This window comes from Dasypus novemcinctus, chromosome 29 (assembly GCF_030445035.2).
Source record: "Dasypus novemcinctus isolate mDasNov1 chromosome 29, mDasNov1.1.hap2, whole genome shotgun sequence".
NCBI lineage: Eukaryota > Metazoa > Chordata > Mammalia > Cingulata > Dasypodidae > Dasypus > Dasypus novemcinctus.
In genome coordinates, this window is record NC_080701.1 from 13,045,677 (window position 1) to 13,061,422 (window position 15,746).

Consider the following 15,746-nt stretch of genomic DNA (forward strand, 5'->3'; position numbering starts at 1 on the left):
CACTCTCTTGAGCCACATCCCCTTCCCTTTCTTGTTTCTCAATAAATGCTCTACTCCCTTGCCAACCCTATAGCATGTCCTTAAATTCTTTTATGAGACATAAGCCAAGAATCTAGAAGCCCAGAGCCATCTGGGTAATAAGCTTATATGTCAAACACTACATAAAATATCACTGAAAAAAATTAAAAACCTAAATAAATGACAAGACATCAGTAGTCACTGACTGGAAGAATTAATATTGTTAAGATGGTACTTTGTCCCAAATTGATTTAATAGACTCAATACAACCCCAAACAGAATCCCAGATGGCTTTTTTACAGAAGCTGATCCTAAAATTTGGAAATTCAAAAGATCCAGAAAAGCCAAAACAATCTTGAAAAAGGAGAACAAAGTTGAAGAACTAATGCTTTCCAATTTCAAAATTTACTATTAATAAAATGCTAAAGAATCAAGAGAGTATGATATTGGCATAAGGATAAATATAAAGACAGAAATGAAATTCCAGAAATAAACTCTTTCATTTATGTTCAATTGATATTCAACAAAGATGCTGATGCAATTCAACAGGAAAAGGACAGTCTTTCCAAGAAACGGCACTAGGATAATTGAAAATCCATAAAGAAAAAGATGAATTTAGAATTTTACATTAAACCATATACAAAAATCAACTCATCTATATCATAGACATAAATGGAAGAGCTAAAACTGTAAAACACTTAAAAATATATACAAATGAGTAAATTTTCATGACCTTTGGTTAGGCAAGATTTCTTAAATATGACACCAAGAACAAAAGTTATTGATAAAAGAAAAAAATGATAAATGGACCTTGATCAAAATTTAAAACTTTTGCACATCAAAAGACACCATTAAGAAAGTGAAAAAACAGGTCACAAGCTTAGAAACAGTATTTATAAACCATACCTCTGACCAAGAAATTGTACCCAAAATTTATTTAAAAAACTCTTACAAATCAGTAAGAAGATAATCAGTACCCCAATTTTTTTAAATAGGCAAAATACTTGAATAATCATTTTACCAAATTGCATACCATATACAAATGGTCCATAAGCACACAAAACTATGCTCAATAGCAATAGTCATTAGAGAACTTCATATTAAAACCACAATACTACTTCATACCCACTAAAATGGCTATGATCAAAAAGACAAGTTTTGGAAAGTGGATATAGCTCAATCGATTGAGCTCCGGCCTACCACACGGGAGGTCCCAGGTTCGGTTCCTGGGGCCTCCTAAAAGGAAGAGAAGCACACAATGAACAGACACAACAAATGCAAACAACAAATGAGGGTGTGAGGGAGAAATAAATAAATCTTAAAAAAAAAAAAAAGATAAGTGTTGGTGGCACACAGAGAAATTAGAACCTTCATACACTGCTGGTAAGAATGTAAAATGGTGCATCATTATGGTAGTTTCTTAAACAATTAAACATAACTTCAACATATGACCCAGCAATTCAATTCCTAGATATCTATCCAAGAGAAATAAAAACACATCTGCACAAAGACTTGTACATGAATGTTCACAGCAGCACTATTCAAAAAGTAGAAACAATCTAAATGTCCATTAACTGGTAAATGGATAAACAAATTATGATATATCCATTCAATGGAATATCCTACAGCAATAAAATGCAACTAAGTACTATGCATGGTACTACGTGGTTGAAATTCAAAAACACTAAGTGAAAGAAGCCATAAACAAAAGACCACAACAATAATTCCATTTATATGAAATGTCCAAAAAGGAAAGTCTAAAGAGACACAAAGGAGACTCATAGTTGTCTTGGGTTTGGACTTGGCTGTCTTAGGCTTAGGGTTGAAATCTGTCTCCCCAAAAGATATGTTCAAGTGCTAACTCCCAGTCCTATGAATGTGACCTTATTTGGACATATGGTGAACACATGACTAGTTATAATGAGGTCAAACTGAGAAGAGGATGTGGCTCAAGCCCTTGGGCATCCGCCTATCACATGGGAGGTCCCGGGTTCAATTCCTGGTACCTCCCAAAAAGAAGACGAGCAGACCACAAGTGTAACACATCGAGGGAAGGAGAAAAATAAATAAAATAAATCTGGAAAAAAAAAAAAAATTAGATGAGGTCACAATGGATTACAGTGGTCCCTAATCCATTACAACTGGTGTCTTTATAAAGAGAGGAGACAGAGAGACCCAGGAGAGAATGCCATGTGATAACAGAGGCAGAGATTGAAGTGCTACAAGCAAAGGACACCAAGATTACCGGCAAACCACCAGAGCTACGAGGAGCCAAGGAAGGCGTCTCCTCTACAGGTTTCAGAGGGAGCACAACCCAGCTGACACCTTGATCTTGGACTTTTAGCCTTCAGACCTGTGAGACAATATGTTTTAAGCCACCTCGTTTGTGATACTTTGTTACATTGGCCCCAGCAAACTAAGACAGGCAGAATAAGGAGTAACTGCAACTGGGTGCAAGAGATCTTTTTGGGGTGACAGAAATGTTGTAAAATTCGATGGTGGTAAGGGTTTCACAACTCTAAATTTACTGTCATTGACTTGTGCACCTAAAATGGGGAATTTTATGGTATGTAAATTATACCGCAATAAAACTATAAATATACATAAAAGAAAGAAGTCAGACACACAAACAAAAAGACTGAATATTTTATGATTTCATTTATATGAAATGTCCAGAAGAGGAAAATCTATATAAAAAGAAAGCAAGCAGATCAGTAGCTGCCTGAGCAGGAGGTGAGAACATGGAATGACTGCATGTGGGCACAGAGATCTGTCTGGGGTGATAGATAGGTTCTAAAGTTGGATTGTGTTAATAGTCACACAAATCTGTAAATTTACTGAAAATCTTTTAATTGTACACTTTTTAAAACAAGTGAACTATATGGTATGTAAATTAAACATCAAAAAAATTATTTTTATAAAGGATAATCACCTAAATTTTAACTACAACACAAGACCATGACCATATCCAGAGCAAAAACTCTCTTATTTTTCCATCCCTTACACTTAACACAGTGCCTACTAATCGATATGAATGTTGAACTGAAAAATGAACTAGCCATGACTAAATGGGTTCCTAAAAAATAAAAAATAAAGTCCTAAACAGCCAATTTAACTAACCAGTATTTTGTTTAGAGCCTGATGACCCTCCATGTTCTAGCTTTGCTTTCTTCTTCTTTGATGATGATGATGATGATGACTCAGAAGATACTGGACGTTTTTCTACTACAGGAGTGGAAAGAGCTCGTTTTTTGAATAGCTCCCTTTCTCTCAACAGGCTTGGATCCATAATGCTGAAAAGAGAAAAAGAAATATCTTTAATACAGATTTTTTTTAGTATACTTTTTTTTTAAAGATACTTAGATTACATAAATGTTACATAAAAAATATAGGGGACTCCCATAGGCCCTGCTCCCACATTTTCCCACATTAACTTTAATACAGATTAAAGTTGCTCAAACACGTATGCCAAATTCATATTTCTAATGAGTAACTTCCCAAACAAAATTACCTTTTATTATTAGTTCTCTAATACTTGCTGTGTTTACTCACTTATTTATTCACTCAACAAATATTTTACTAGTGCCTATTATACACCAAGCACTTGAAAAGAGAAGTAAAATTATTCTTTAAGGCTCTAGAACTGTGCTGTCCAATATGCTAATAGTCACTAGCCACATGTGCCTATTGAGAACGTGAAATGTAGCTGGTTCATATTGAGGTATATTCTAAGTGTAAAATACACACCAGATTTCAAAGACTTAGTACAAAGAAAAGAATATAAAAATGACTCTACTACTTTACATTGATTATGTAAATTCTGAAAGGCTTTAAACACAAAGTAGCTCAATAAATGTGTTAAATGAATAACTAAATATTTAAAAAATCATTAAATTGCTCTAACTTTATTATTATTGGTTTCACAAGTCCTTATTAAAAGTCTTCTGTTTGTGGGGAAGCGGACTTGGCCCAGTGGTGAGGGCGTCTACCACATGGGAGGTCCGTGGTTCAAACCCCGGGCCTCCTTGACCTGTGTGCGCCTGGCCCATGCGCAGTGCTGATGCGCGCAAGGAGTGCCCTGCCAGGCAGGGGTGTCCCCGGCGTAAGGGAGCCCCACGCACAAGGAGTGCACCCCGTAAGGAGAGCCACCCAGCGCGAAAGAAAGTGCAGCCTGCCCAGGAATGGTGCCACACACAGGGAGAGCTGACACAAGATGACGCAACGGAAAGAAACACAGATTCCCATGCCACTGACAACAAGAGAAGGGGACAAAGAAGACACAGCAAACAGACACAGAGAACATACAACAAGGGGGGGGAGGGGAGAGAAATTTTAAAAATCTTTAAAAAAAAAAAAGTGAGGAGTTACAGGACCGCAGGTCAAAGGCCCGCCCTCTTGTCACAGTTCCAATTCCTAGTGCCACATGATCCTAGGCAATCCACCAGATCGCCCTAAATCCAATTTTATTACAAGTAAAATGAGGCTACTTCCAATGCTTTCCATATCAGGCCCAACTGTAAGAATAAAATAAGAAAACATTTATGAAAGTGATCTTCTAAATAGTAAAGCTCCACGCTATACAAATGTATGTTAATACTTCATTATTACTACTCCTAACACAGAAAGCATGTTATCTGTTTATTTCACCTACAGACAGGTAATAAACCTGGGCTTTTAATAACGATTTTAACACAGGTTTAAATAAAGCCTTACAGTTCACAAAGGCCTAAATGCTTACAGTATTCGATTCTCACAATTCTATGAATAATAAGGTATTAGGTTTATTTTTATTTTATTGTGAAATCTGAAGTGATGATGCATGGTTAAAGTGACACAGCTGGAAGGAGGAGGACCAGGACCCAACTATCTTGGGTCCTGGTCAGGTGCTCCTTATACCTGACCCGGAGGCCCGAAACAAAGGCCACCTATGTGGCACACCTGGTAACCAAGTGGCACCTAGAGCAGAAGGCTCATCAATCGCTCACCATCGCCATCTCCCAACTTTTCCCAGATTACTCAACATTATACTGGGGTCTCCCTCTCTGCAGCAGACTGGACCCACGGCCACCCCCATGTGACATTTACAGCGCCGCCACACAGGCTTAGGGAGCTGCCGGCTCCCTCCACGGATGGACACTGAGAAGCCAAAATTTCAACCAAAATCTTCTGGCTCCGAAGCCCACGCTCTTTCCACGACACCGTCCGACCTCTTTCGACCTTTCACTCTTCTCTTTCGCTCCCTTCCCTGCCTCAGCCTCGCAGGTGCCCCTGGCACCCAGGAACACTGCTATGAATAGCCGGCCGGCTGGCAGGGGAGACTGCCTGCCTCTTAAGTGACCGAAACGCGGGGCCGCGCGGAAAAGGCGCCGCCGCGCTCGGCTGGGGAAAATGTCTTCAGAGTCTGCACAAAACAACTCTCAGAACTGAAGTTTAAGGGTCATTACAAAGTAGGTCTCCAAAAGCCAGCCTCAAAATCAGCCCGCGTGCGCGTTCTCTAAATCACAGCCTTGATTCGTGCGGACACCAAGGGCCGCCGAGCTACTTCTAAAGTAAACTTGCGGGCTAAGACGAGGCACGATCAGCGACCCGACTGCGGGTCTCCCCTCTTTCCAACCCAAAAGTTTGCTAAACGCCCGCTCCGGCCTAAAGGACAAAGCTCCCCGGGACCCGGGAGGGCTGAGGCGCTTGGCGCAGAGCCCGGCAGCCCCAGGCCCCCGCAGGCCAGAACGCACGCTCGCCCCCTGGGGGAGCAGACGGCGCGCCGGGGTCCCCACGAGCAGCTCGGGGGTCCGCGCCCCTCGCCCGGCGGCCGCAGCCCCTACCTGAGCCGCGAGGGCCGCCGCGCGCGCCCCGCCGCCGCCGCCTCCCCGCGCCTCCGCCTCGGCCAGCCGCCCCCGCCGGCGCGCCCGCCGCTTCCCGCTCCTCGGCGGCGCCCCCGCACGCGCGCCCAGCGCTGACCCGCCGAGCCGGGGTCTCGGCGCTGGCGGCGGCAACAGCAGCGGGCTGAGGCGGCGACTCGGCCCGGGGCTCCGCCCGCCACTTCCTGCTCGAGCTCGGGAGCCGAGTCCCGGCAGCCACCGCGGCGCCTTCGCGGCCTCGAGCGCGCATGCGTCGTCGCGTGCGGGGCCGAGGGGGCTCGCGGGAGGAGAATTAGCTAGCTCCGGCGTCGCGATCTCCATGACGATGGAGGGCGGCTGCGGGTGGGGCCGAGGACCCGACCTGAGGCCGGGGTGGGATGGCGGCGCCGAGGAAGATGGAAGAAACGTTTCTTTTGCAGAAATTTAAAAGGCTGCTGGATCCAACTCCAGCGTGTTTGGGACTCGAACTCCGGGTGGCAGCGCAATCTCTGAGCAGCTGTTGAGTGACTTTACCTCACGCTTTGTGGTTTTACCTCAGATGCCAGTCACCAGCATCGAAACTTCCGAGAACGTTGTCCCAGGAGTCTCTTTTAAAAGTGAGGAAACGAAAGCCCCGCGATGCTAACTGATTTGCTCAAGACAGCAGAGCTAGCAATGGCCAATCCTGATGTGGAACCCAGTCTCTGAAGTCCCAGCCAGGGCTTTTTCCGCCAAAAAGCCTTGCGGCTTTGCAAGCGCCATGAAGGGATAAACCTAAAGCGAGGGAAAAGATCACTGGCCTTGCCCAGACCACAGTACGTTGGAGATCGACTTCCTTGGGCTTGTAACCTACAGCGGCAGCATAGCCCGTGCTCAACCAGTCTGTAGCTGTTGTTTAATTACCCTGTGCTGGTTACTCCTCAGATTACTAACCTGTGTTTAGGTTTTCTCGTTTGGGAAATGGAGAGAATTGATTTAACACAATAAGTTACTTAGATGGTATTATTGTGAAGAGTAAATGAAATAATACATGAAATTTCATTCAAAACGTGAAAATAAAGCCAAAATCTTGACCTTTTAATTAGTTGCATACTAGAGCATTTTCTAAGAAACCCCCTGGATGGTTACTGGACACCCTCAGGAAATGTAACTTTGTTTAAATAACAATTGATTAGAACCCAGACTTTTTATAAAGGCGTGTGGTAGACTGAATTATGAACCCCAGTTTAGACATACCCTTGATCTTAATCCGCATTTCTGTGATGTGAGCACATTGTAACTAGGACCTCTTGAAGACAGTATTTTTAGATAAAATGTGGCCCACCTGAATGAGGGTGGGTATTAATCCCTGTTACTGGAGGCTTCATAAAGAAAAGACACAGGAAACCAGCCTTAGAGAAGATCGAGGGGCGAAATCAAAAGCCTGCAGAAATCTGAAAGAGCAGACTGTAGGAGAGCCCATGGCCTTGTGATAGCAAGCAGAGATGCAAGCCAAGGCACCCCAAGGATTGCTGGCACCCAGCACCAGAACACTGCAGACTCTAGGATTAAGCCGCCTTGCCGATGTCTTGATTTTAGACTTTGCAGCCTCAAGACTGTGAGCCAATAAATTCCTGTTGTTGACAGCTGGAAAACGTACTTACTAAAAATTTCTTCACTTACGCAGCTTTGATTTTTTTTTCTTCCCCTCCCCCCCCCCCACCCTACTGTTTTTGCTGTGTCCATTCACTCTGTGATCTTCTGTATCTGTTTCTCTTTCTGTCTTCTCATCTTTCTCCTCTAGGATTCACCAGAATTCAATCCCAAGACCTCTGATGTGGAGAGAGGTTCCCTGTCAATTGCACCACCTCAGTTCCTGGTCTTGTTGCATGACTCACTTACACAAGGACTGGCTCACTATGCAGGCACTCAGCTTGCTGTGTAGACACTTGGCTCGCCACACAGGCACCAGCTCACCACAAGGGGACTCAGCTCACCGTGCAGGCATGCTTTCTCTACTTTTTCACCAGGAGGCCCCAGGGATTGAACCCAGGTCCTCCCATATGGTAGGCGGGGAGATATTTATTTGGGGTAGAAGCTTATAGTCACAAGACCCTAAAGAGTCCAATTCAAGGTACCATAACAGGTACTTTCTCAAATGTTGGTGCAAGATGGCAGGCGATGTCTGCAACGGTTCAGCCTTCCTTCTTCCTCTTAAGGCTCCATGGTCCCAGCTTCTTCCAATCTCAACTGTAGGCTGGTGTAAGGCTTGCCTCTCTCCCAGGGCTCATGTCTCTCTGGGCTTAGCTGCAGCTGCAGGCTATTAGGCTCATCTCTCTTCCCAGGGCCTCTGCTGTGTCTACAGAGCTGTCTCTATTCCTCTGTGTTCTTCTCCTATATATTATTTCCAGGGCTCCAGCATCAAAACTAAGAGTCTGTCCTCTGCCATGTTGTTCTCTTGGTGGGTGGGGAACTCAGCGTCCTACTGACGTGACTGAATCAAAATCCTAATTATAATTAAATTGAATAAAAGTGAAATCTCTGAATTTAATACAAAACCTCTGAATTTAATACAATCTCCATATGCCCAGGGAAGCGGACTTGGCCCAATGGATAGGACTTCCGCCTACCACATGGGAGGTCCGCAGTTCAAACCTCAGGCCTCCTTGACCCGTGTGGAGCTGGCCCACATGCACTGCTGATGTGTATAAGGAGTGCCGTGCCTCGCACGGTGTGCCCCCTGCGTAGGGGAGCCCCACGCTCAAGGAATGCGCCCCATAAAGAGAGCCACCCAGCGTGAAAGAAAGTTCAGCCTGCCCAAGAATGGCACTGCACACACGGAGAGCTGACACAGCAAGATGACGCAACAAAAAGAAACAGATTCCTGTGCCGCTGACAACAACAGAAGCGGACAAAGAGAACACACAGCAAATGGACACAGAGAACAGACAACTGGGTGGGGGGAAGGGGAGAGAAATGAAAAAAAAATAATAAAAATATTTTTTTAAATATGCCCAGAGGAACAAACTAGTTTACAAACAATTCTATATCTATTTTTGTAATTCATAAACAATACCAAACTGCCACAGTGGTTTTCACATATTCAATATCTATTCATTCGAGAATTATGAGTTTAAAAATTAGAAAATCATGCTTTTGCAGAACTAGATCTACCCCATAGTAAGTTATCAGTAAATGCTCAGTTATTCCTTTATCTCAATGTCTAGTCTCATTTCAGCTAGTTTGGACAGATATTGGACCCACCCAAACCTTATGACAATATCATAATATGCTACTTAATATTCAAACACCCAAATCTCAGTTTACCCAAATATTTGTTATTATCACTGCCTTTTTGAAATAATCTCATACATACCTGGCAAACCCCCTTAAAATATATGCGGTGAATATTGTCAGTCACCTGTTCCTGCTTACACCATCTGTTGCCTGTGACGAAGTCACAACACTGAAAACAATGTCTTAATTAATTCAAAACACTTTTTGGTGATATCCTGGACCCAGAAGTTTCTCTCACGTGAAGACAAAAATGGGTTCGCTGTATGGCCTGCAGTTATTCCTATGTGAGGAGTACACATGGACACCATGTTACAAATGGACTGAAAAAGGGTTCCGTTTGCCTGCTGGTAATGTTGGCTCATCATAATGACCAACTTAACTGTTTCTAAACCCCGTCAGCTGGAATTGGCTAGATTACTGTCACCTGAATTCAGAGAGTCTAGGATTTAGAGTTAAACCTACAGAATTTGATCCTGCCTTCTCATCCTTGTTATACAATCCTGACTTCAACTAGGGCTTAGAGAAGGCATAGACTCTGAGTTAAGGTCACAGATATTTATATATTGTATAACGTACACAAAGTCTCCACCACTAATGCTTAAATAAATCTTTATAATTAACACCATCTACACATTGGCAACCTCAGTGGTTCCAGGTCAGAAAGGTGTGGCTAGTGTCAAATTATATGGATAGTCATCCCAGCAAGTACTGCGATAGCAATTTATGCCTTACCTCATGAATGCTTAAAATATCCTGGGTACTCTGTCGTGGCTTCTTTAGGGAAATATAATTAGTATATTTTATAAAACCTCTCCCACCACCTCCCCAAAAAGAACTCAACATGGGTGGCGGACTTGGCCCATTGGTTAGAGCATCCGCCTAGCACAGGGGAGGTCTGCATTTCAAACCCCAGGCCTCCTTGACCCGTGTGGAGCTGGCCCATGCGCAGTGCTGATGCGCGCAAGGAGTGTCCTGCCACGCAGGGGTGTCCCCGGTGTAGGGGAGCCCCAAGCACAAGGAGTGTGCCCCATAAGGAGAGCTGCCCAGCGCGAAAGAAAGTGCAGCCTGCCCAAGAATGGTGCCGCACACACGGAGAGCTGACACAGCAAGATGACACAACAAAAAGAAACACAGGTTCCCGTGCCGCTGACGACAACAGAAGCAGACAAAGAAGATGCAGCAAATAGACACAGAGAGCAGACAACCAGGGTGGGGGGGGTGGGGGAAGGGGAGATAAATAAATAAATCTTTGAAAAAAATAAAAAAGAACTCAATATGACCACAGAATGGATTCTGATTTAGTAGCTTCATATTACATTTTAACTTTTTTGTTTTATATACATTGATTGAATTATAGTTTGGAAGAGGAAAATTGAGAGAAGGCAAATAAATTCACTTAACTCTGCCATCAAATAACAACTGTCCTTCTGTTTCTCTCATCTATTAATCATCTCAACCAAATAAAAAGATACCTAAATTCTCAAAACTGCCAAAAAAGCAAACTAGCCCAAATGCACACAAATGAAGAACCAAAGTACCTTGCACATCACCAGTCCCAGATTTCTCTAGCATTTGTGGTCTCTCTTCCTTCCAAGGCTCTTCTCTTGCCTTCTGGCTTAGCCTACCCAATCCTGATAATAATCTTTCCAGGATTCTGCTTCCTTCTCAAGCATTCATCCTCCAAAAAGCCAACATTTGCTCTTGCTTCCACTTGGCAACCAGTCCTTGCTTTCAGTCTGCTGGGGTTAAAATACTGACTTTGGACCAGACAGAACTGAATTTCTGCTCCACAACTTAGTAGTTGTCTGGCTCTGAGCACTTAACCTTTCTAAACCCAAATGTCCTGATTTGAGTCTTTTGTGGACCCTAGAAAGTTATGTTGTTAAGCTATCCCATTCCTGAGCGTGTAAACCTATTTATGTGGGAACTTTTGATTCCATCACTTTAGCTGAGGGCCTATGACTGGACCACTTCAGTGGGGTGGGACCCAAGATGGGGCTCAGCCCTCTTGCTGGAGTCTTCTATAAACAGAGGAGACACAGGAAAAGAGAGCGACCGTTTTCCCTGCCAGGTGAGAGAGGACTCCAGCTGCAGGAAGACGTAGAAACCCAAGTAGGTTGAGAGGCTGGAGGCTGGAATCAGCTTAGCAGCCAATGCTGAAGCCATCAGGAGAGGGGAGAAAGGAGCCATATGCTTGATTGTACACGGGTGAGCTCCAAGAGAGAGCGTCTTTAGATGACGCCTCCACGTGCCTGATTGCCCACAGCTACAACTTGGTAAGACAGCATCTCTTGAAGATGCCTTGATCTGGACATTTTCACAGCCTTGGAACTGTAGGCTTTTCCCCTAGTAAATCCCTATTGTAGAAGCCAGTCCATTTCTGACATTTTGCATGGACAGTGTATTAGTCAGCCAAAGGGTGGCTGCTGCAAAGTACCAGAAATGTGTTGGCTTTTATAAAGGGTATTTATTTGGGATAAAAGCTTCCAATCACAAGGCCCTAAAGAGTCCAACTCAAGGTTGCTTTCTCACCAAAGTCAGTTGCCACGTGTTGAAGCAAGATGGTAGCCGATCTCTGGCTGGTCTGTGTTCCCCTCTGGGCTCCCTCTTGCTCTCTGCCCAAGGCCAGCTGCAAGCTGTCAGGTGAATGGGTCATCTCTCCCCAGCGCCCTAGCCACTGAGCTTTCTCCTTTCTGTCACATGGCAGGATCAAAAAACAGAGCTCTCTCTCCTGGTGTGTGTGTCGTCTGTGTGAGTGTGTTTATATCAGATCCAGCAAGGGGGCAGGGACTCAACCTGAGTCATGCCCACTGATGTAGGCAAATCTACCAGCCCTAATCTTAACAGGTAATCTAATCAAAGATACCTCAGCTAAATTTAATGCAATCAAAGGGTATCACACCCAGAAGAAAAGATTAGATTACAGAGATAATCTTACTCTTTTGGGAATTCATAAAACAATCTTGAACTGCCACAGGTAGCCTGTGGCAAACTGAAACACTGATTTTCCTCATCTGCAATGGGAAGGAGTAAATGAGATAATTTATGTAAAGCACTCAGCATAGTACTGGACTATGGTAAATACTGAGTAATTGTAGTTGATATTATTAGAACCCAATCCTCCATTTAAACTTTTTCAAAGGTCCCTAGTCATTTCCCAATTACCAAATCCAATGGCCTCTGTGGTAGATTGTAAAATGTTTCATAATTATTCACTGTCTCTTCCTGAAGGAGGATTATACTAACCATTCTGTTAAACACAGAGTGGCATGTGACTTGCTTTGGCTAATTAAATGTGAACACAACTACATGGGTGACATCCAAGGAGAAGCCATAAGAGCTAGCTCGTGATTCGTTCTGTCTTGTTTTTCCCTCTGCCAAAGGGTCCTACAGTATTCCAGATTCCATCAGCCTGATCCTGGAATAAAGATGGCATGGAGCAGAACTGTAACCCAGCCACAATAGACATGTAGCATGAGGGAGTTCTTGCATGAGCCTGATAAAGTGTGAGTGGACTTAAATTTTCAAATTCTCGTTCCTGTAAAACCTACCAACCTGGGCCATGGTGATGGCACCAATGCTCTCCCAACATGTGTGGAGAACTAGTCTCCCTACACAGCATCTATAGTTAATGTCTCTCTCCTTTTAACACTTTCCTTCTCTCAAACTCTTAGGATGAGAATCAGCTATCCCGTTAGCCCCTTGCCTGTCAGTATCCTATTGGCCCTTTGAACAAGGACATATTCAGATAGTGCATCCATCAGATATACCTGATACCAACTGTATTAGTCAGCCAAAGGGGTGCTGATGCAACATACCAGAAATCAGTTGGTTTTTATAAAGGGTATTTATTTGGAGTAGGAGCTTACAGATACCAGGCCATAAAGCCTAAGTTACTTCCCTCACCAAAGTCTTTTGCCACGTGTTGGAGCAAGGTGGCTGCCAACATCTCCCAGGGTTCAGGCTTCCTGGGTTCTTCTTGGATCTTGCTTCTCTTTTGGCCCAGGCCCTCTCTTTCCAGGCTTTGCTTCTCTTTCCTTAGCATGCTAACTTCCTGGGGCTCCAGCTTAAGACTTCAGCATCAAACTCCAACATCAAAAACCTCCACCTCTATCCTTTGCCATGTCTTTTATCTGTGAGTCCCCACCCACCAACGGTCAGGGACTCAACACCCTTCTGACATGGCCCAATCAAAGCCCTAATCATAATTTAATCACGCCCAGGTACAGACCAGTTTACAAACATAATCCACTATCTCTTTTTGAAATTCATAACTATATCAAACTGCTACACCTACTTTACCTTATTCTTTTGACAAGTTGGGCTGGATCCACTCTCCTCCTTTGGATTCACTCCTTCTTCTGTAGCAACTTGACTTCTGACACTTGATTAACACTTCCACGTATGTCTTTGGGGAACAGCTTCCCACTGGCCATGGGCCCAAACCCGCCCAAAGATCCCACCCACAGACCCCTTAGTGACTCTTTCATCCAGTCCTTTCCTCTCCAAGGAATTCAGGCTGGTTTCCCTTAACTCATCCAAAAACTGGGTATTGGGGGGAGCACATGTGGTTCAAGCGGTTGAGCTCCTGCTTCCCACTTGGAAGGTCCTGGGTTTGGTTCCCGGTGCCTCCTAATAAAAAACAAAAAGCAAGCAAATGAACAAACCAACTCAGGAGAGCCAATGTGGGTCAATGGTTGAGCGCTGGCTTTCCACACATGAGGTCCCAGTACCTCAAAAAAAAAACACAAAAAAATCCCTGGGTGTTGAACGATTACTCCCTTCAGATATCTTTCTTAAACAAAAATCACATTTTGCCTGATTGCGTATCCCTATTATAAAGTCCTGTCTCCTCTGAAGTGACCACATAGAGACCAATCCTGCTTTCCAATATTGGCACCAACCCTCCTCACACAGTGGTCCAGTCACCATGACCACCACCACCCCATCATCTCTTCCCCACACCATGCCCCGACTCAACCTTCAACTTAGAAGTCACTTCATTCACTCAACAAGTATTTATTAAGTACATAGTATGTTCTAGTGCAATAAGGATATACAGATGAACAAAACAAAAAAAGTCACTGCCCTGGTGGAGCTTACATTTTAATGAGAAGGAAGAGAGGATTTATACATATGCATATGCTCATACATACAAAATACTTATTAATATATTAATAAAATATAATTATATACTTATGTTATTTCTATTTTATTTATATATTTATTATATTTTCATAGGAAAGACGAAGTAATGACAGTAATAAATACTATGAAGAAAAATAAAGGAGGACACGGGAATCGTGTGGCATGGAGCAAATCTTGTAGAGCTTTAGTAAGCTATGGTAAGGACTTTCACTAAAGAAAGAACAAAGGCAAAGGTAACAGTAAACCTCGTTTTGAGTTACCGAGTGAATGATGATCCATTTACTGAAATGAGGAGCACTGGGCAAGAAGAAAATTTGAAGGGAAAAATTACTTTGTTCAGCCACAGGACTCTGACAATTCCTGTTGCTATCCAGGTGGAGATGTCAGACAGGCAGTAGTTGGTTATAGGAATCAGCATACAGGGGTACTTACAACCATGGAATTGGGTGAGATCACCCAGGAAGAGAATGAAGGTAGAGAAAAAGAGACAGTCAAAGAATGAGCTTTAGGGCACTCGGAAGAGGACTAGTCAATAAGACTAAGAGGAAGGGACTAGTGGCATAGAAGGAGAACCCAGAAGCCAGGTGAAGAAATGTTTCAAGAAGAAGGATTGACCAACTACCTGAAACACTGCAGAGAGGCCAAATAAGACGAAGTTTGAGAACTAACCCATTAGGTTTAACAATACGCAGTCATTGGTGACCTTCTTTCAGGCAGTTTCCAAAATGTGTTGAGGACATGTACCTGAGGACTGAAGAAGCAGATAATACATCTAGACAACTCTTTCAGGGTTTTGCAAGAAAAAGAAGGAAAGTAATGAAGCCATAGCAAGAGAACGATACAAGATTAAAGGGGGATTTTCATTCCGGGAGGTAATTACAGAATTTTGCATGCTGATGGTGCTGATAGAGAAAGAAAAATTTATGAGAGGAGTAAAGTCCTTAAATTCTTCTCCCCAGAAGACTCCTTAGGCTTCTCGATCTGGGTTGCATGCCTCCTCTTGATTTGCTTCACCTCTTACATCTCATGCCATTTGTCATTTGTCAGCTTTCCCCACCAGATAATAAACTCTTTGGGGAATGGATAGGCAGCAATGAGAAAAGAGAAACGCAGGCTTGTCTGAGCATACCAAAAAGGATGTACCTTTTAAATGTAATGATTTTAAGATTGAGTACAAGGAAGCGGACTTGGCCCAATGGCTAGGGCGTCCGTCTACCACATGGGAGGTCCACGGTTCAAACCCCGGGCCTCCTTGACCTGTGTGGACCTGGCCCATGCGCAGTGCTGATGTGCACAAGGAGTGCCCTGCCACGCAGGGGTGTCCCCTGTGTAGGGGAGCCCCACGCGCGAGGAGTGCGCCCGGTAAGGAGAGCCGCCCAGCGCGAAAGAAAGTGCAGCCAGCCCAGGAATGGCACCACAACAATGGCTGACACAACAAGATGATGCAACAAAAACAGACACAGATTC

The 15,746-nt window shown here is 43.8% G+C and overlaps 1 protein-coding gene across 2 annotated transcripts in view; it reads right to left on the bottom strand.

Moving 5' to 3' along the window:
* Positions 1-6,067, bottom strand: part of GTF2E2 (general transcription factor IIE subunit 2) — a 97,010-nt gene extending 90,943 nt beyond the window's left edge. The window contains exons 1-2 of one of the 2 annotated variants that reach the window (XM_058289999.2): positions 5,977-6,067; positions 3,139-3,311 (exon numbers count right to left, since the gene is read on the bottom strand). In XM_058289999.2, the coding sequence (XP_058145982.1) occupies positions 3,139-3,307 (169 nt within the window). In that variant the 5' untranslated portion in view covers positions 3,308-3,311; positions 5,977-6,067. Of the gene's footprint in view, positions 1-3,138; positions 3,312-5,840 lie in introns of both variants that reach the window. The other variant, XM_004475162.5, reaches the window with a different exon arrangement.
* Positions 6,068-15,746: the final 9,679 nt, after the last annotated feature.